A 22,712-nucleotide genomic window follows, 5' to 3' on the forward strand; every position below is an offset into this window, starting at 1 on the left:
CATATGCAAATATAATATATATACAAAATTAAGGGAAATTATACAAAAAAATACATATAATACAAAGTATGAACATGGTACAATATACAAATCTTACACAAACATATATATATAAACAGATTACACCAAAAATTAAGAAATTACAAAAAAATTGATTAATCTGATTCTTCAGTCGTTTGAGGAAACATGTTGGTATCATCTTTCTATCGCTATAGAACTTTTTTATGAGAATTTTTTTTTTTTCGAACGTTTAGCTTAAATCATGGGATTATGTGAATTTACTGTTACCGTATTTAGCGCTAATGTTACCATTCATTAAAAAAATAAAATATTGTAAAATTTAAAACAAAAAAAAAACGTTTTATACATATTTCAAATTCCATAACAAACTAAACTATACCCATGGAATGTAATTATGTAAACTATACATATAGATCATTATTTCATAAAATTTGTTTGCCATATATGAAATTTTCCCTTTAATATAATCCGAATCATTTTATGAATTTATATTTAATAAATTTTAAATATTACAGAGTCCCTACTATTTACTCATGAAAATATGCGTAAACTTGTATTTTACCCAACCCAATATTATTCATATGAAATATGAGCGAGTTGAATTATTACCCATTTTGTACTGACCCATTTTCAACCCGCCCAAATTTGACCCAACCCATTTATTTGCCACCACTAATCCAAGCATAACCAGAACGTTAAGGGGTCGTTTGGTACAAAGATGCATAATGCAGGGTTTAGTAATGCATGGATTAATTTTTATCAAGTGTTTGGTTCATTGTTTCTCATTTAATCTTATGTTTTGTTTAAAATTCTAGAAAAAGTTTTTTTTCCTATTATATACTTAAGTTATTATGAGATTTTATATTTCATTTAATTTTTCAAGTTAAATACTAAAATATTTTTTAAAAAATTGTTAATAATTTTGAGGTGTGATATATCACCACAGAGATCCTTGATAACATGGTATATTTCTAATTTTTTTTGTTGATCAAATATACCTTAAACTTAACATAGATTTAAGGTTACTTAAATTGTTCAAATACACGAAGCTTATTTTTAAAAAAAAAATAGTTCAAGTGATCAATCGACGAACTAGATTTTAAAAAAAAAAAACAAATAAAATCATTTAGAGGTCTTATCCAAGGATTGTTGAGCCTTGGATTAGTTATCCCTCCCTTTTCTAGGGATCAAATAAGACCTTGAAAAATGATCCCAACTACGTAAACAATTAATCAGAGATAAATTAAAATAAATATAACTTCCTATAATTTTAAAAAACGAAGTCATTGTTTTTAATCACTCTAGTTCCAAATGATTGGTTCGATCCTAAACTCTAAGCAAAAGTACACAGGGAGGCGATGACAAAACGTAAGAGACACTATGGATATGACACAACCAAAGGCACACGTTATAGTGCCTTCTTATATCCAATACAATTACAACTTTCTTACTATATCTACATTATGTGTTTGTTTTCTGGAAAAGGGCTTTCAGCATGATATAATTTCTACAAAGTGATAACAATCTATAAATCTTTTGAAATTTCAATGAAAAAAATTCAGCACGTGATATATCTGGAAAAATCAGCCAGTTATCTGTTACTGATATCATCCGCTGAAGTCTCCGAAGCTGTATCGTCCAACGTTGAGGTTGAGGCTGTGTCCACAGAGCTACTATCACTATCTGAAGATCCAAAACTTTGGTCTTCCGACGGTTGTTTCAAGTGCCAATACATTATACTTGCTGTCAGGGTAAGGATCATCTTTTGGTTTACCTAATTAAACACACCATTATATTAGTTTTGCAGCATCCTAGAGACTTGTGAGTTGTGCCCAATACATTGGCTAAATCCATGGGTTTCCAAACCTAAAAGAGGGGATTATTTTTCCAAAAAGTAAAATAATCCAGGCATTATTAGCTATGAAACCTCTGTTCAGGAAGGATGCATCAATTATTAGAATGTCTTAGTGGCAATTAACAGAAGTAAAAGAAAGTAACCAAAAGACAACTGCATACAAATGAACAATTACCTCAATTATATCTTCAGGCAGCAAAAAAATTGAACATCCAAGCTTCCTGGCAATACTGATTATGTAGGTTGCATTCATCTTCTTCTGTTCCTCTGCATCATCCAAAATTTAAAATGAATCAGAGAGTCATCCTCAAGCATACTACATGAACTGCGAAAAAAAAGCAAACGAGCACCAAAGGGTACAGGTGACGAAGTTTCTCAGAGGTGTGATCTTAGCTCCCTCACAGTAGGAGAAGAGGAAGGAAACTATAACATTCAACCGTCTGAATGCAAAGAAATCGATTGAAAGATAAGATTCAGTTATTTCAACTGTTCAGTCTGTTTTAGAGCCACGAAATAGATTGTATAGCTAAGCAAAAGCAGACATAAAGGTTATGCTATATTCATCAACAGACATATAGCTGTTGTGCTTAGGGTTCGGTTCATAAAGGATAGGTGGATGGGAATGTGATGTTTTTAAACCTCGGAACCTCTGTTACTTAGGAAAAATTATTCCAGTCATTTGACTAAAATATTTCTGAAATTATTGTTCGGAAAAAGCTACACATGATATGTAGTGTGTTAAGCAAAAGTAAAAGTAGATCTGGTAATTATTTAAAAAATTATCATATAATTCAGTCGGGCATCCCTCAACATTTACATCGAATTACATTAGATAATATTTAGAGACTAAAGGGTTCAGGTTAAGCAGGACCGAAACAGAGTATTTGGGGTGCAAATTCGGTGATTCAATGCAAGAGGCAAGTGTGGAAGTGAGGCTTGACACTCAGGTTATCCCCAAGAAAGATAGTTTCAAGTACCTGGGGTCCATAATCCAGGAAAGTAGGGACATCGATGAGGATATCACATACTGTATTGGGGTGGTGTGGATGAAGTGGAGGCTTGCATCCGAAGTCTTATGTGATAAAAAAGTACCATCAAAACTTAAAGATAAGTTTTATAAAGTGGTGGTTAGACCAACTTTGTTGTATGGGGTGGAGTGTTGGTCAATCAAGAACTCCCATGTTCAAAAGATGCATGTCATGGAAATAAGGATGTTGAGGTGGATGTGTGGGCATATAAGGAGCGATAAGATTAGAAATGAGGATATTCGGGATAAGGTGGGAGTGGCCTCTGTGGTGAACAAGATGAGGGAAGCGAGATTGAGATGGTTTGGACATGTGAAGAGGAGATGTGGTGATGCCCTAGTGAGGAGGTGTGAGTGGTTGGTTATAATGGATAAGAGGAGAGAAGGTAGACCGAAGAAGTAATGGGGAGAGGTGATTAGACGAGATATGACTCAACTCTAGGTTACCGAGGACATGACCTTAGTAGGGTGTGGAGAGCGCGTATTAGGGTAGAAGTTAGTAGGCAATGGAGTGTTGTCTTGCTTTTCGAGGGTTTAGGTGTTTGTCGCCATACTAGTTGTAGTATTGTAGTCAGTTGTTTAGTTAGTTTTGATTGTGACACTATTTGTTGTTCTTGTCCCTTTCTTGCAGGATTTGCACTGCTTCTATTTTTCTCACTGTTTTCTTACTCTCTATACTTGGATTTGCTACACTTGAGCCGAGGGTCTTTTGGAAGACCCCACTTGTGGGATTCCACTGGGTATGTTGTTGTTGTACATTTGATAATAAATTGTTATCGTGATGCAAAACCAAAACAAAAAGAGCAAAGAAATATATTGCATGAAAATATCAAGAACCAATTTCTTTTGTGCACCACCAAGCATGTATATTGACTTGAATTACTGGAAGCAGGAATCTGTTAAAGTCTGAAAGAAAATTACCAGTTTCCCCTTTTGTTACAAGACTCCAGTTAACAGCTCGAGGATGAACCAAACTTAGTAGTTCCAGGAAAAAGATACCAGTTGACAAACTCTTATCCTGTAAATAAAATTAAAGTCTACACCTTTTTCATCGTAGTAAACCAAGGGGTAAAATAGAAGTAAAATTAAACATATGAACTGGACATCTTGTAGCACATTATTCAACTCATGCCTTGTCGGTCGTTTGGTAGAGTGTATAAAAATAATACCCAATAGAGTGTATTAGTTATGCATAGATTATTTCTTATCCATTGTTTGGTATGGTGTATTAAAAATAGTATGCATTGTATAAAAATATTTATTTACAAAAGTATCCTTCACAATTATGGTGGAAAAGATGAAAAAGTACTTTTGAGGGGTAATTGGGTCTTTAACCATATTAATGCATGTATTAAACCCTTTGCATTACTAATACCTAGAAATCCATGGTATTAGTAATGCACTCCTCAATACACAATAGAGTGTATAACCAATGCAAGCATTAGTTATACATAGCATGAAAAAATGCACCAAACAAGGGATTACTAATACATATAATTAATGCATGAATTTAGGGATGGCAATGGGGCGGGGCGGATGTGGGGCGGGGTGGGTTTAAGGTTGTGTGGTGCGGGTCGGATGCGAGGCGTGTTGAAGTGGGTTTTTTAAAAATTAATGTGGGGCGGGGCGGGGAGGGCTGCGGGTATATGTGATTTATGTGAGTTCAAACTTAATTTAACTTTTTACATGTCAATAATAGAACATTATTTATTAAGATAATTTCATTAAAGCTACTAAAATATTCAAGATAATAAATGAAAATGGTTCAATAAAAAATAATATAATTTCTTACATATTTCCCAATTGACCTCTCAAAAATAAAAATTGACTTAATGAAAAAATGAATTTATTTTTATGAATTTTATTTTTAGTATCAAACATAACTAGAAAAAGAAAATATTAAAAAAATTATGTGGGGTGGGTTCATGCGGGGCGGGTCTATGCGGGGCGGGTCTATGCGGGGCGTGGTGGGGCGGGTTGAAACTGAAAAGAGTTGTTAAGCGGGGCGGGGCGAGGCGGACCCTCCCTACACCTCCCCCACCCTACACCGCCCCATTACCATCCCTACATGCATTATTTTTGCTAATACACTCTACCAAACGACAACCCCAACATGGTACATTTACTCTGATGCAGAATATGTGATTGCAACATTCTAATTTCTAAATATGCCTCAGGCCAACAGTAAGGCAAATAAAGCATCTGGACTAATCAAAAGCTGATATCGCAAGGAAAATGAATAAACAATTTACTATGGACTTTATTTGTTTCTTCAAGGCTTGGTTCCCATATTTAGTCACCTGATTCCATGGGTAAGCAGTAACACATGCATAGCTTGTTGACATGATGCTTAGACCAGTATAAACTTTTTACCTGTACTAAGGAACTGATCTTTACCTAGCTTGATTGTAGTTGAAAGAGACAATGTTTAATGACTTCTATGCAAATTCATGATTTATGGAAATAGTTACAGGTTTGTCTGCTACATTTTTCTGATTTTGGGATATTGAGATCACAGGAGACGATACCTTAAAACTACTGAGATTTTAGTAATATATATATATATATATATATATATATATATGTAGAGAAGATACCTTGAAACTTGTCATATGACTCTGGCTTCCTGAGTTTCTTACTTTGCTGTTAGCCCACTCCAAAATGTGGGCATCAGTAATTTCCTTTCCATGGGAGTGAAATCTCAAATTCTTTAAGAGCTGAAGCATGTTGCATCTCATTAACTGCCACAAGTAAGCTGAAACACAAAGAAATAAAGCGGTTGGTCCATAACAATTTTGAGCCTTTTGATTTCTAATTCAGTGGGGAAATAAAACAGAAGGCTTACCCAGTAGTAACTTCTTGTTCCCCTGAACAACGTCATTTCCAGCAATATTTACTAGGGAAAATTTCAATTGTTTGCCAATCTTGACTACTTGGTTGCAATTTTCTACTTTTCTGAAAGGCATCTTAATTGGAGGTTTAGTGGCAATTTTCCAATTAACAATTCCTGGGGAGACCTTGTCAAGTGTCTCCAAAAGCATCCATCTGCAAAAGGCAAACATACACGCTGAATGAAACATAGCCAGAAAAGTGCTCTGCACAAAAATGTTAATGAAAGAACTTCTGTAAAAGCCAAATAAGATAAGAGCAGAATTGAAGTTCTTTATTTGCAATGGATCAAAAAGAAACTGAACTAATTCCAGGGTATAATTATACTACCATGGGGAAAATTTCTATACTAGGTATCAAGGAAACACTCACCCATCTCTCAGATCTTCGAAAACATTGTGTATGTATGATGAGTTTCCAAGACTATTAATCCAAAAGCGAAATGATCTTTCTTCCTTGGACATCTGAGCTTCATCTGGTGATGTCTCAACAAACGATACCTGCTTTGCTTCAGTTGAAAGCCCATTCCTGTAGATGAGAGATTTATGATCAGTTTATAGATTGAAACAAAATAATCAAATAGACGAAAGTTTACAGAATGCAAGTCCCAGTAAAGTGTAAATACAAGTTTTACCATAACTCCAATACTATAGCATATCAGCTTTATACAGCAAAATTGGTGAATGGGCTAGTGGTGTTACGGAACAACTACCCAACGAGTGGTAATAATGACAACTACAGTAGGCCTTAGAAGTCTTTTAGATTATGGCAAAACCTATAATAAATTTCAGGTCAACTGACAACTGTACAAGAATCAATCTTTCTATTCAAATCTCTTTGCTGGCATATACTGTGAGCTAGTGATATGTAATTATCCAAGAAGCAAGCTAGAAGGACACTGCAATGCATAAAAACTTGTAGCTTTTAGAAGTACCAAGGTAGAATCCAAGCAGATGTGGCTTGCAACTAAAGTTCTTCAAGAACTTAGAAGAACCAGCTAAAGCTGTCTTCTTCTAGGTAGGTGTAAAAGCCAAAAAGAAAAGCACAGCTAACAATTAGTAAGCTCACAATTAGAGTGAAAAGAAACATTTAATTTATTCTCACCTATGCTGAAAGATATGTGCCACAAATGCAAGGTTAAGATTTGGAGAACCTTCCACAATATCTTTTGCTGTTAAGTATCTTTTGCAGCCCATCCTATCTGCATGTTCTAGAACCAATTTTGCTCTTTCTGAAGGGTCTCTTACAGTGAGCATGGAAGGAGTGGTGTACTCTGGGGCTAGAACATTTAGGAGGCGAACATAAGCTTCTCCATCCTACGTAAGCAATTAGATAACTTAAGAATTAGCATTATGTCTACAAAATGAGAAACCACGTAGAAGAGATTAAAACTGAAAGCTCTTTTGATATATTATTGAGTATGGGACAAGAAAGTCTGAATTGAGTACCTTTTACATAAAACTTAACAGTTTGTACAGATCATCTCACTTATCATAGGACACAGGGCAGTAAGGATATGTTGTTTGCTCAAATTGATTCTTATATACCATATTTCTATGCCAGACTTATTTATCACCCTGGAGCATTGGGAGAAGAAAAATGAATAAACTGAAACAGACTCTACTGGCGGTAGTTTCAATGTATAGACCAAGAAATTCCATAAAGTTTACTCCCGCTGTTACATTTTATGCGGCACTATAGTCTGTTCCAAAGTCATCTTTTCTACATGAAAACAATTCAACTTTAATCTTTCCATTTTACCTTTAACGGCATCATGCTTTTATAAGCCACAGAACTCTCATGGCACGTCTACACCACAAGTTCCAAAAGTCTTTTTTCTGTATAAATCTTTATGTGAGTAAAACTACGCCACATAAATTGAAGCGGTGGAAGGAGTAGTTATTAAAATATGTCTAGAACCATTACTCTATTGTTCATGTTGACCAAAAATAGGGAAGAGAAAATAGAATCACCAGCAATAGAGCCTCTACCACTATTTGAGGGAAAACTATCTTCTTTGGAAGGATTAAATAAAAGCTGCAGATATATAAAATAAAACTAAAGAAAAATTGTTTTCATGCTCGATTGGTACACAAGTCAAATCCATTGCCATCTACCTTTATGTCAGAAGAGAAGTTTGTCACAATTTTGTTGTATCCAGCTTTCTTCAATTGAAAATTCATCCATCTAAGCAAGATCTTTTCTGGAGGAAGGTTCATCAACTCTTCTACATCCTGAGATCATAAAATTGAGCTGAAGCATATAACACAAGCTTTTTTGGAAGATAGTCACATGAACAAATCACTTTACGAGATAGTCCACTCTACCTTGCTATCATCAACTAACTCCACCAATTGAGGTGTTTTCTTTAGATTGAGGTCTGCCAATAGTTGAATCTGAAATAGCGTGATTAAAAAATCAATCTCCTTGGGAAATATAAGACTACAGTTTTGTGTCTTAAGATTTAAAATATATGGTGATACCATTTTGTATCTTAATGACGGCTGCTATTTGTAAGGTAATCTAGTCCTATAAAAAGTTGCTCCAAAACTTCAAATTTGAAAATCACATTAAGTATTCAATAAAGTATACATTCAGAGACCTCACCTTAATAATTTGAGATATTACTCCAAGAACAAGATGCCTCTGGAGAAAAATCACACAACAAAGTATGAATGCAGTATAATTGTTACTCCAAAAGGCCAAGGTAATCAAAGAATGTTACTCACAAAAACCACATGAAAAAACACTCTTCATGTCAAGAGTTGGAGTAAAATATTACGTAGTAAAAACATGTAACACATAATTCAATAACATCTTGACAAGATTTTTTCTCAACCCTTTGATCAAAGCCATCATCATCCAGCCACAGACCAGAGAACCAGATGCTGCAAAGGCAGCAAGGGAAAGGACATGGGTAATTGAATGCCTTTGAATACAATAGAGTCCAGAACAGAATGAACTTCTCCAATGTCACAAAAAATTTAAGCTCGTCAGCCGTACCAAATGATGAGAGAAAGGAAAGACCAAACTAATTATTGAGTGCTTTGTTAGAATAATGCTAACGATTAATCTATTTAGACTAACATAAAATTAGCAGTTGATATCACACTAACTCTGCTCAAAGCCCAAGATAAAGAATCCTACTCCATCTGATTAGAAATATGCTTTCCAAGGGACTCGAAAGAAACATAGTCAAAATAGATGAGCAGAAAATCATAAGGAGACACATACCCTTCCTTCAATAAGGTCTTGTGTCCCAATATTGACCACAGTACATCCAATAGCCTTTGCAGAGTTTAGGCACAAAGTATGATTTTCATTCCTTTCCCATGGATTAAGCATTCTCTTCATATTTATTGCTCGTTCATCAATTGTTCCAGGCACAGCCACATTGATAAGTTTACTGCAACAAAGGGCAATTTAATTGACAATCAGACTATGGGTTTACAAGCTCTTGAGACATGTGTACAAAAAATAGCGAGACTGATGCTGACCATATAAGAACTCCATCCTTGGAAATCTCAAAGAGATCGTTTGTAGAAGGATCAATAGGAAGGAATTTTTTCAAAAATTCATCTCCCACAAGATAGTTGTTAATATGGGCAACATATGATGCCTTCTCAGATTCACTAATTGTATGAAGTAATGTAGAAGTTGGAGACTTTAGGAAAGCTGATGAGTTCTTGACATTATTTCCCATTCTTGCTGCAGCATGTGCTTGGAGTTTCAAATAGACCTGTCACAAAGTTAACAAATTATTGCATTCTTTAGATATATCCACTACTGATTCTTGATGACTATGTTCTGAAACAAAGAGGAACACTTCAAATTAAATGTCTGTGTGAATCTATATTTCTACCTCTTTAACTAATAAGCAGAGATGTAAAAGATGTCAGTTTACTTACCCAAAGTTTTCCTTTCTTGGTAGTTACAAATTTAGAGAAACTTTCAAACTTATATTCACAAGGAAGTAGTAGTATTGTTTTGAACTGATACATGCATATTTGTGCATGGAAAGGCATCAAAATCTTAAGATTCTTTCTGAAGATTGGACTGAATAAATAAAACAACAAAATCAGTATCACATTGACATAGATTAGAGAGACTTTATCAATGTATGCATCTATTATCTTTTCTTTTAGTTTCCCAAATTGATTGTGTTCTGCATACTCAAAATTCTTATAATCAAGTCAAAACTAGCTTCTCTCCTAAACGCAATTATAAAGGACAAAAAGTTGTATACAAATACGAGATATGAACTTTGTGATTTTATAGGTTTAATCTACAATTAATAGGCTTAAGAAAAATGATTTCAAATAATTCAGACTTTGAAACGAAAAGAAAAAATTTAAGTTTCCATCAACATGAGCGGCGGCATACCCTAAGAAATATCTCGAAATCAACGTCTTCATCCAAACATTTATAGGAATCTCTGATAAACGACACTCTTTCTTGCTCTGTAAGATTTTCTCCGACTTGTTTCAGTTTCGCCATTTGTGAAGGCAAGTCGGCAAGCGTCAAACATCCCTTCTCTCTCTTCATTGTGTCGAACTGCACAGAAAATGAAAATGAAGTCGGAAGTGATTTCTAACATAGAGAATTTGATAATGAAAGAGAATAGTTAGAGAAACCATACGTGAGATTTCAAACTCCGAAGCTCAACCTGAGTAAACTGATTTTGCAGCCATGGATCCGATACCAATACACCAACATATCCAGCCATTCTTCAATTGAAAACTAGAGAGAGAATTGAGATTTTTCCGTAGTAGAAAAGTAAGGGAAATGGGAATGGAGAGGAAGAAGAAGCTCAACACTAGAGTACACTGGGACGGAGACGAGCTGTCAGTATCTTTTCAAAGCTGTTCCTTTAAAATTCAAATTATCACCCTATTCTCCCTTTTTCTTATCTCTTACTACTATTCTTTATTTAATTCAAACATACCACTTTACATAATAATTAAACCCTCTACTTTCTTCAATTACTACTCATTCTATTTTCTTTTGTTCTATCCAACTATATTTATTTATTTTTGTATATTATTCATTTTAGTAAATGAAGAAAAAATTAATTATATTTTTTTAATATTATTCTTACTCCCTCTATTCATAATTATTTATCTACTTTTGAATTGACACACATTTTAAGAAAATAATGATTAACATGATGAGTTTACCATTTTATCAATATTAATTATGAAGTTAATGAATTAAAAATTTAACATTTTCAAGAAGTTCTACATTTTTCAAAGTAATCAATGGAAGGTATAATAAGTAAAAAATTTGTCTTTTCTTGATTTGTCAAAATTGATAAGTAAAAAGGGACAAGTAAAAAAAAAATGGACAAGTAATTAGAGACGATGGAATGTCATTTTTTTATAACATGTTGAATACTATTAATTCTATTAGATTTTCAAAGCATGCTAAATATAAATAATTTAGTAAAATCAAATATTAATTTATTTATTAAAATCAAGATTAATAATGATTTTTTTAAAAAGATTCTTCATCATATTTATACTTTCAAAAATAATATTTTAAAGATAAAATAAAAAATATAATTAATTCTATTTTTAAATTTATAAATGACAAATAATAAAGAGAGTGTGTATTTGATTTTGTTTGCTAAGTCAGCAAGGAACGAGAAGAGTGGAAAAAAGTGAATCATTCTTTAACGGTCACTTTTTAAATTTTGTGAACTCCGCCAAAATGTGTTGGCACATATAATTACTATCACATGACACTCATCTAAGCTAGTCATTTTTCACCTCAACTTACTTTACTCGATAATTAAATACTTTTTATGATTATTTTATTTATTCACTGTTTAAAAATTGATTTTTTAATTTTAGCATTAATTATTTATTCCTCAAATTATATTTTAAGATCTAATTCTAAACATCAATTAGTAACAATAATATGACAAAATACTCATATCAATGAGTATCAATTTCTGGGGCCCATTTTTCATGCGGTATGAAATTATGATTTGAAGTCATGATGTGAAATTGAAGTTTTGTTTGGACATGTAATTTGAACTATTTATGTTGCATTTTTCTCATAAACATAAAAACTCCATAAATTGTAAAACTATTAAAATTATCTCAATTCTTTATACAATCTTACCAAATAGGCAAAAATTTATAAAATACTTAGCATAATACACTATCATAAAGTTATTCTAAAAGAAAATACAACATTTATTGATCAAATTTTAATTGAATAAGAAAATCAAAATTGAACATTGGTTGGTAAAAAAATTGATAAAAAATAATGAATTTGCCGAATATAAATGGTAAAGTAGGAATTGATTTGAAGTAATATGAACTTTTATATTGGTGAGAATAATTGTTATATGAGATTTAATAGTTTTAAAAGTAATGAGATGGATTATGAATCTTATTTACATATGAAATAAAACTTATGTGTCGATTTTTGTATTTGAAATTCTCAAATCATATTATTTTTTTGGAGAATTTGGAATTTCATATCATGATATGAAATCATGAGATAAAATCATCTTGAAATCGCATGTCCAAATGCTGATTTCATCTTATGATTTCATATCGGGATATAAAATTGCATGTCCAAACGCCTACTTAATGAGTGTCAAATACAAATATGATAAAAAAAAAAATGTAAACGGAGGGAGCACAATGCAATTTATTTGCTATGCTTAAGATCATCTCCAACTCACATCCACTACTAAAAAACAGCTAAAAATCGACGGAAGTAAAAGCGATGGACGGTGTCGCTCCAAAAAGCGACGCCATAAGCCACACTGTCCATCGCTTTTTAATAAAAATAATTTCTTTTAATTTCTTTTTAAAAAAACGACGGACGGCATCACTTAGTCCGTCGCTTCTTTTCGTGAATTTTTTGTGCCAAATATATATATAATGAATAATTAATTATTTTATATATATAGCGACGCAGTCCGTCACTTTCTATTAAAAATAATTATTTATTAATTTAAAAAAAGCCATACTGTCTGTCGCTTTTTATTAATTTAAATTCTTTAATTATTATTTTTTAAATAAGTGACGGAATGCATCTTTATATCCGTCGCTTTTTGGCAAAATGTTGGTCAAACATTTTTTTAAAAAGCGACGGACATAGTGACGTTGTCCGTCGCTTTCCTTAAAATATCTGCTAGTTCAGACGGGATTTTCCCCATTTCTCCATCTCTCTTCTCTCCGTCCCTCTTCCTCTCTCTCGACGAAGTGACGTCGGCGCCCCTGCCCACGCCGCCCGTCGCCTTAGCCCACGCCGTCGCTGCCCACCGTCGATCCCCACCCCGACCCACTGCCCTTCTCCTTTAATTAAAGGTTAGGGTTTATAGTTCCATTTTTAATTTCTTTCAATTTGAGTATTGAATTTGTTAATTAGTTCATTGAATTTGTTTTTTATTGATTGTTAGTTTAGTTCATTGTTAGTTAATTAGTAAGTGAATGATTTAGGGTTTTTGATTTTGTTAATTAGTATTGAATTTGTTCTTTTATTGAATATTGTTTTAAGTTTAATTGATTGTTAGTTTGAATTAGGGATTATTTGATTGTTAGTTTTTGTTTCTTGATTGTGAATTGAAAATTTTAATGTTAGGGTTAGTTTGAATTATGGTATCTTAGGATGTGTTTGGATTTCGGTATTTCTTGAGTTAATTAGTTTGATTTTGGAATTGTAAGATTAGTTTGAAGTATTATTGAGATTTTAGGACTAATAGTTTGAATTTGGGATTAGGAATAGGTAGCTAGTTTGAATTTAGGATTTTAGCACTAGTTAGATTTTGGGATTTTAGGACTAGTTTAAATTTGTGATTTTAAGAGTAGTTTGAATTTTGAATTTAGGATTAGTTTGAATTATTATTGAGATTTTAGGACTACTAATAGTTTGAATTTGGGATTCTAGCACTTAATTTTTATTTTTATTAGAACTTGAAATTAGAATTTGAACTTGAAATTAGAATTTGAACTTGAACTTAGAACTTGAACTTGAAATTAGAACTTGAACTTGAACTTAGAACTTGAACTTAGAATTTGAAGTTGAACTTAGATTTGAACTTGAAATTAGAACTTGAACTTGGAACTAATTAATTAGCTTGAATATATAACTAATTAAGTTTAGAAATTAGATATGAACTTGAATTGAAAACTTGAACTTCTTAAAACTTGAGCTTCCTAAAACTTGAATATATATATATATATAGACTAAACTAATATTCTTGGATTTGAATTTTATATTGAATTTGTGATTTTAAGACTAGTTTGAATTTGAAATTATAACTTGAATTTACTATTAATTGAACTTAATTAGGAATATGAACTTGAAATGTTGTTGACTTTAATTTATTAGAACTTACTTTTTATTCTTAATAGAACTTGGATTTTATTTGAACTTAAAATCTTATTGACCTTAATTAATTTGAACTTAATATAAATTAATTACAACTATATTAAACTTAATTAATTTATAATAACTTGAAGACTTAATTAGGAATTAATATAAACTTAATTTTGATCAACTAATTAACTAGAACTTGAACTAAATTAATTAGTATTGATTAATTAATTAAGCTTTAACTTTGTAGATCTTGAACTAATTGAACTTAATTAGACCAAACAAAGCATATTTTGAAGTTGAACTTAGACTTAAACATGAAATTAGCACTTGAACTTAGAATTTGAACTTGAACTTAGAACTTGAACTTGAAATTAGAATTTGAACTTGAACTTAGAACTTGAACTTGAACTTGAACTTAGAATTTGAAGTTGAACTTAGACTTGAACTTGAAATTGGAACTTGAACTTGGAACTAATTAGCTTGAATATATAACTAATTAAGTTTAGAAATTAGATATATATGAACTTGAATTGAAAACTTGAAGTTATTAAAACTTGAATATATATATATATATATAACTAATATTCTTGGATTTGAAGTTTATATTTAACTAATTTTAGAACTTTTTGTGCTAGGCAACCGAGGAAGCTCAACATCTAAAAAAGTTGATACAAGACTATATTGCTTCTTTCATCAAAGTAGGAGATAAGGTTGGTGCTTCTAAATTTCTAAAGTTCAAGTACAATTGTTTTCAATAATGTGTTTGTGTCCATCGATGATCGAGTATTGATACTTAGCTTTAATTTTGTGATAATTTTTTTGTGTCCATCGAGTGTTTGTTAAACATAAGTACCAACACTAGTTGATCCTATTGATGACAAAATTGATTTTCTTGCAAGATCGATTTGTGTCCATCTAGTGTTGATATTAAGCTTAATTTAGGAATAATGTGTTTGTTTAGCATAAGTACCAACACTAGTTGATCCTATTGATGACAAAATTGATTTTCTTGCAAGATCGATTTGTGTCCATCTAGTGTTGACACTTAGCTTTAAATTTAGAAATAATATATTTGTTAAGCATAAGTACCAACGCTAGTTGATCCTATTGATGACAAAATTGATTTTCTTGCAAGATCGATTTGTGCCCATCTAGTGTTGACACTTAGCTTTAAAAAGTTGTTAAATTGTTTAAGGTAAAAAGTTGTTAAGTTGTTTAAATAAGTTAAAATAAATAATGTGGTTTAGTTGGTGAATTTAGTTGTTGTATTAAGTCAAAACTAAACTAGTTAAAGTTGTTATGTTGTTTAAATAAGTTAAAATAAATAATGTGATTTAGTAGATGGATTTAGTTGTGGGAATTAAGTCAATACTGAACTAGTTAAACTTATAAAGTTGTTAAGTTGTTTAAATAAGTTAAATTAAATAGTGTGGTTTTCGTTAATGGATTTAGTTGTTGGAATTAAGTCAAAACTAAACTAGTTAAGGTTAAAAAGTTGTTAAGTTGTTTAAATAAGTTAAAATAAATAATGTGGTTTAGTTGATGGATTTAGTTGTTGTATTAAGTCAAAACTAAACTAGTTAAAGTTGTTATGCTGTTTAAATAAGTTAAAATAAATAATGTGATTTAGTAGATGGATTTAGTTGTGGGAATTAAGTCAATACTGAACTAGTTAAAGTTATAAAGTTGTTAAGTTGTTTACAAAAGTTAAATTAAATAATGTGGTTTTGTTAATGGATTTAGTTGTTGGAATTAAGTCAAAACTAAACTAGTTAAAGTTAAAAAGTTGTTAAGTTGTTTAAATAAGTTAAAATAAATAATGTGGTTTAGTTGATGGATTTAGTTGTTGTATTAAGTCAAAACTAAACTAGTTAAAGTTGTTAAGTTGTTTAAATAAGATAAAATAAATATGTTATCATACTTCCTTCATTATTAAATCTTGTGACGACTATAGGTGTTTTTAGTTTTTCCCATTTTTCATCTGGTAGACAATTATGTTTACACATGTTTGCTTCTGCTCCTGTATCTATCATTGGAGTATAGTATATGTTGTAGTAATTTTCTACTATTATTTTTGCAAGTATATAAATTTTCATAATGCTCTTTTTACTATGATCTTTTTATTTTTATAAGTTATTGTTAATTGGGTATTTTCTAAATTATATGGTTTCATTTCTTCTAACCATTTTATTCCTAATATTATATTATCTTCTTGGTATATTTTAAAGTCTATTAATATTATTATACCTCCTATGATTATTTCTTTTTGAGCTGTTTCTTCTATATGTAACAATTCTTTTGGTAATTCTGGGCATACTTGTTCTTTAAAGGTTATTTCTTCTTCCGATACTAATTCTCTAGGTATATAATTTTCTTCTTGTCCGGTATTTATTATGATGATATGTTTTCTTTGTTCTATTATTCCAGTTATATAGTAGTGATATGGTTCAATTTCTTTTATTCTTTGGTATTCTACTGATTTTCTTAAGGGTTGGGACGTATCAATATTTTTATCTATATTTTTTATCCTTTTTGATGTACTTATCCTATCACTCACTATTTCTAGATCCTCTTCTATGTCTATTTCTTTGTAACTATAATCATTATTATCTATTACTGTAACAATTTGTTCAAAAGGATTCTCTATTTTTATTTTATTTATCTTATTCTTTGCTGTTATCTTATGTTTCGTTGTTAATACATATAGATTTTTACAGCGGGCTGTAAATATTTTACTTCCTGGGGCTAATTCTATTCCTGACATTTTCCAATATAATACTAATGATTTATCTATATTTCTATCATTTATTGCTACTGAATAGTTAGCACTTATATATTATAAACTTAAATTTTTGGTAGATTAAATTTCCTTTTACTGCGCTTATTATACTTCTTTCTATTGGTTCTACTATTCTGTCATCTGCCAAATATATTTCTATTGGTGTATCTATTCCTTCTCTAAAACAAGCTTTTATTAATATCTCTGTTCCACCTAAGTGTACGTATTTTATTGGTTCTTTAGCTTTAATTTCTTGTATTTCTTTATTTATTATCCTTTTATTTATTATATGTATTCTTTCTTTTCCTTTGGTATATTTACAATCTATTATGTGTTCTTTTTGGCTTACTACATAGTATTCCTCTTTTTGTCTTTTAAATATATTTCTTATTAATGGTATCTTAAATATTTTTTCTACACTGAGATCTAATTCTTTTCCTTTTATTTGTTCAAATATATTGATATCAAATATTACCTTCTGTTTCGTAGATTCTTCACTTGTATATTCTTCTTTATTTATCATTTGTACGTCTTTTTCAGTCATTATTTTCTTCTATTTCATTTTCAGATATTTCGTTCTCAAACGATTCAAATTCATATATACTATCATGACTATCTGGTTCATAATCTATATAATCTATTTGTGTATATGTTTCATCATTAATTATTATTTCAGATATTTGTTTTTTCTTTGGATTTTTGGGTAATTTACAATCTTTAGCAAAGTGTCCTAGTTTTCCACAATTATAACATGTACATTCCGTTATTTTTTTTCTTTGGTCTAAAAGGTCTTTTTGCTTTAGTATTTTTTATGTAATATCTTCTTCTTGGTCTTTTATACCTGTATTGGGATTTATATTTTTTATATTTCCCCGGTTTTCTATATTTCTTTTTATAATAATTATCATTGCATCCGAATTGAGGTGCTATCTTATCTTTACAACATGCTAGGTTTTTTATTATTGTTTTTTCCATTTTCATGTCTTCTCTATATTTTTCACATATTGCTGAATACCATTTTTGTAGGTATCTCATTCTTGCTCCAAGTGTATCTTGTAATCCTGCTTCGTTCCAATCTTTTATTATTTTAGAACTAAATGGTTCTGGTAATTTTGTAAAATATAATTTTCTTATTTCTTTTGATTCTTCTGCATTATATGTTCCTTTATAATAATATTCTCTAAATACACATGTATATTCGTCTATGTAGCACATATTACATATATCTAATTTTAGCATTAAATTCCTATGTAACTGTTTTTCTTTATTTTGTTCTTCTACTTCTATAGTTGTACTACTGAATTCATTTCTTATTGACATTTCATATTTATTTAATATATCGATTGGTGTAGTCGCAATTTCTCCGTCTATTTTCTTATTATTTCTTAATGTTTTTATGCTTTCTTCTGCTAAATTTTGTAACCATAATTTTACTATTCCTATAAATGTTCTTTCTATATATCCTGGTACTTCTGTCATTCTGATTTTATTATCTATTAGTTGTTTTGATATATATCCTACCCATAGTTGTATTGTTTTGTATATATCCATTACACAATCTAAATCTAAAAACCCATTACTTCGGGATGATGATGTGGATGGTGTCCATTTTTTGTTTAATCTTTTATTCCATAAACTATCATATCTATCAGAATCTTCATAACTAACTGTATAATGATTAGGTCTTAGTGTTTTTGGATTTTTCACTTCTGGTGTACTCGTGCTTGCTTCATTTTTAATTTTTTCCGTATTTATTTCTATCTTATTGTTAATTGTTTCGGTTTCTTCTATTCTTTCTATTATTTCCGTATATGTCTCACTTATATCTGAGCCTTGTTCTGAGCAGTTTTCATCTATATCAACATTATCAATTCCTATATCTGGGGTTTCTTTGGTCATTTTTTCTTTAAATTTTTCTATCTCCAATTTTAAGTTTGTTTCTATTTCTTTTTCTTTTTGTTTAGCTGCATATAATTCTTTAAGCATAGTTAGTTCTTTTTCTAAAGCGATTATTTTATCATTTTTCACTTCTTCAATCTGTTGTATTTCTAATTTTGCTTGTTGTTTTATTGTATCTATTTCGTTTTTCCTATCTATTTCTTCATTTTCTCTATTTATTCGTACCATTGCAGTTAGACTATCTTCTAATCTTACTGATAAAGAACCGAGGCCTAAACTCACCTTGGGATGGTGTAAACTGCCCCATGGATCTGGCCCTCTTAGAATGCCCTGTTTCTGACTCTTGTGTCCTTCTTCTTTGTCTTTGATCCTCCAACTTTTGCGCAAAAGCTTGCATCCTTGCTATATCCATATCTTTATTCAACGAAGCAATGGTACAGTCTCTAACCAAATATGAATCTAATCTATCCACATATCGATGAACTTTATCCCCCATAGTAGCTACTACATTAGGAGCATACCTGGCCAAGGAATTAAATTTGAGACTGTACTCTCTCATGCTCATACTTCCTTGGTGGAGATTTAAGAATTGATCCGCACGGACCTCTCGGATCTCCAATGGCAGGTAATGGTCAAGGAATGCCTTTTTGAACTCTTTCCATGTAGCTGATAGTGCATCTGTTCTCCTGGATTGCTTCCAAGCTTCATACCACAATACAGCCACACCCTTTAATCTATATGTTGCTAGCTCGAGCGCTTCTTTACCACTTACATGCATAAAATTGAAAGTGCATTGGATCTGATCTATAAAGTCTTGTGGATCTTCATTAGGATCTGACCCGGTGAATGATAGAGGGTCAAAATTAAGCAAATCACGTATCCGCATACCAACTGCTCTATCTATACCACTATTACCTGCAACTGGACCTTCTTGGCTTTGGCCATGGCCAGTAACTATAAGAGTCAATAATTGGACCGCATTCCTCAAATCTTGCTCGGTAGCATTAATAGGAGGTTCTTGAGGTGCAGCTTCCCTCCTTAGATCTTCTGAAGATGGAGGGGTCAGGGAAGTCTGTGAGGGAGACTCATCTTGAGCCTCACCTTGTACAGCTTGACTTGACTAGGTGGTGGTTGGTTGGTCCCTTCTTGGGCAGCCACATCTACTCGCTTACCAGTACTTTTGCTCCTTCTCGTAATCGGCATCCTTGCTACAATAAAACAATTTAGGAATTAGATATGATTCTCCTACAACACTGGTTCTATCGCACGATCTAAGAAATGAAAGAAAGGAGACAACTCCTACATGTCCCGTAGCCTCATGTTTATAAATGTGGTGCACAACACATCCATAAGCAAGACTCTACACAGACACGGCTTTGTAGACTCCCTAAGATGACCTGCTCTGATACCACTCTTGTCACGTCCCAAATCCCATTAAGACAAACAGGCACCCGATGCCCTCTAGGCCCGAGAGAACCAACATGTAACATGTGCTTACTATGCATATAACTATGACAATCTTGTGACAAGTTCACATAGGATGCAGCGATACGAATCAACATAAGTAGACCCAAAACTTATATACAAGACTTGGCCGTTGAGGCCACAACTTGGTAAGACGCAACTGAACCATAAACATAAGTCTACAAAGCCTCTAAAAGATAGAAAACCTTAGAGTAGGTCGGGACAGACCCCGCCTTACTCTTAACTACGATACAATACCCAAAATGAATCTATCAAAGACTCAGTAAAGCTCCGAATCAATCTGGAGCTCACCAAAAGTAGATGAGTGTCATGTGCTCCTACCGAGGAGGTCTACTAGCTGAAGTACTTGTGCCTGCAGCATAAAATGCAGCGTCCCCCATGAGGGACGTCAGTACGAGAAAATGTACTGAATATGTAAGGCAATAACATATATAAAAGAAGAGTTCGAATGAAACCAAGTATCAATATATGTGTGCATAAATCAGAACAGAAGACCACCTTCGTTAACTCTTGTGGGATCATGTATGTTACATTCTTGTCTTTACCTTTCTGTGTGTTATGATCTTTATAAGGCATGGGATACAAATGACTAGGTGATTAGTGGTAGAAGAGGATGACCCATGCTAAGAATTTTAACCCCTGGGATGCGGTCCTCATAATTACACAAATTGGGATCGACCCATGCTAGGCTTACGCCCCTGAGCTGCCACCTTTCTACACCAATTGGGATCGGCCCATGCTAGGCTTCCGCCCCTGAGCTGCCACCCTTAATTATACAGATTTCTTTACTTAGATTTTTTAATCTCTGAAATTGTTGTTTTGGTGGTCATAATCATTTTTGATATTTGGAACTACGGACTAGTAGTAGAAGACATGAAAATAATACTCCAAGGCAGTAACAATGACATAAGGAGCTATGTAACATCAATGCATTACTTGTGAGCTTAAATGATACAATTGACTTCAACTGACTAAGAGGAGGATTCACCAAACTTGCTTTTGCAAATACCATTTCTATACCAACACATAGGAGGATAATTACACAAGTATAGAGTACTAAACATATAATGAAGTAATTCTATACACTAAGGAGAGGGGGAAAATATTGTTAGCTATTTGGAGATCATATGCTGCCACTATGTTTCCTTTACTAGGAATAGAACTTAGCAAATCACTTATTGATATTAATCTCAAGTATTAGATTTCATGCCGAAGAATATTGAATAGAATAGCCTTACATACCTTATCTTCTGATCAATACAACTATCAGGATTCAACCTCCCCTTTCAGGTCTTAATCTACAATATAAGTCATGATAAATTTAAATTAGCAGTTATCACACTGTGAGCCTCGTAAAACAGTAGCTAACTTTGATGGATAATGAGCCCATACAACCCTTAAAACAATGTATATCACCACGCCCTCCTTCTCTGCCCAATACATACATTATATATCCTTTTCCAAGATTACCCAAACTGCACCTACAATAATACACATAAAACAACCTCAAGTATTCTTTATCATACAACCAATTATTGAAATCACCACCCCTTTGAGTTCTTTATGACAGCACACCCATAATTCCTCACTCAAACTCATACATAAGGAGGAAGAAAATGGAGCAATCACCTTACCTCAATTTCAACAACTTCTCCTTATAACTTGAATTCCTCTAGAACTTCAACTTCCCTTCACACTTAAACCAAAGAAGAAGAGAAAAGTATCTTAATAACCAAGGAAGTGAGCAGTAGCTTCTGGAAATATTATGCCTTTATACCTATACTTGAGCATGAATAACATGTTTTCCTAATCATCCATGGGAGAATTAAGCTAAATCCATCAGTGTTTTCACTTACCTTGTTTTGCAGAGATGAGGGTTTCTTCAAGAACCCTAGAAGAATTTTAAGGCTGTTGTTTAATCCTTAAGAGAAAAGAGAGAGAAAGAGTTGGAGCTAATCCTCAATAATGTGTGTTAAAATGAGTGAGAATAGCTGCCAATATATCTTTATATTGAGCTTTCTTCACCTTTAAGAATATCCACTAGAAAGTTCAGCCACTAATTGGTCAAGTAGATGATGCACCTGCTTATGTATATCAAACAGCTCAAAAGGTCAAACTAGGTGATGCACCTACTAGCTTTCACTTGGACTTAAATATATTGGGCCTTGGCAGATTTGGCTGTTAGGCTTTAATTTCATTTTGTTTTATTTAACATAGTTTGGGCCTCAAGTGATTCCATTAGCATAGGCCCAAATTTGATCCATAAACCTTGGACTTTTTAACTAGATCCATATAGCTCAAGTAGGTGATGCACCTACTTGGTTCTTTGGACTGGTCAATAAGTCAAAGTAGGTGATGCACCTACTTGTCACCTACTAGCTTAGTTAAGTCAAGCAAGCAGCTCACCTATTTTATTCCAT

The 22,712-nt window shown here is 32.2% G+C and overlaps 1 protein-coding gene across 1 annotated transcript; it reads right to left on the reverse strand.

Annotated features, from left to right (window-relative positions):
- Positions 1-1,351: 1,351 nt before the first annotated feature.
- On the reverse strand, positions 1,352-10,595 carry LOC125811402 (fimbrin-2-like). Its single transcript, XM_049490882.1, has 14 exons — positions 10,429-10,595; positions 10,173-10,343; positions 9,287-9,528; positions 9,024-9,195; positions 8,397-8,435; positions 8,117-8,185; positions 7,907-8,023; positions 6,894-7,105; positions 6,162-6,317; positions 5,746-5,945; positions 5,498-5,655; positions 3,822-3,918; positions 2,052-2,143; positions 1,352-1,795 (listed from the first exon to the last, which is right to left on the reverse strand). Exons 1-14 carry the CDS (start codon positions 10,513-10,515, stop codon positions 1,613-1,615), a joined length of 1,995 nt encoding a protein of 664 aa, XP_049346839.1. The 5' UTR covers positions 10,516-10,595; the 3' UTR covers positions 1,352-1,612.
- Between the last annotated feature and the right edge of the window lie 12,117 nt (positions 10,596-22,712).

This window comes from Solanum verrucosum, unplaced genomic scaffold (assembly GCF_900185275.1).
Source record: "Solanum verrucosum unplaced genomic scaffold, falcon-dt-bn FXZP01000783.1, whole genome shotgun sequence".
In the NCBI taxonomy this organism is placed as follows: domain Eukaryota; kingdom Viridiplantae; phylum Streptophyta; class Magnoliopsida; order Solanales; family Solanaceae; genus Solanum; species Solanum verrucosum.

What these genes read in the sequence shown, in the direction of transcription:
- LOC125811402 (XM_049490882.1), bottom strand. Translation starts at nt 10,515, where the DNA reads ATGGCTGGATATGTTGGTGTATTGGTATCGGATCCATGGCTGCAAAAT. An exon ending in AGTTAGTTGATGATAGCAAG is followed by an intron (nt 8,024 to 8,116) that starts GTAGAGTGGACT and finishes TTATGATCTCAG; the next exon opens with GATGTAGAAGAGTTGATGAA. An exon ending in GAACAAGAAGTTACTACTGG is followed by an intron (nt 5,656 to 5,745) that starts GTAAGCCTTCTG and finishes TTTGTGTTTCAG; the next exon opens with CTTACTTGTGGCAGTTAATG.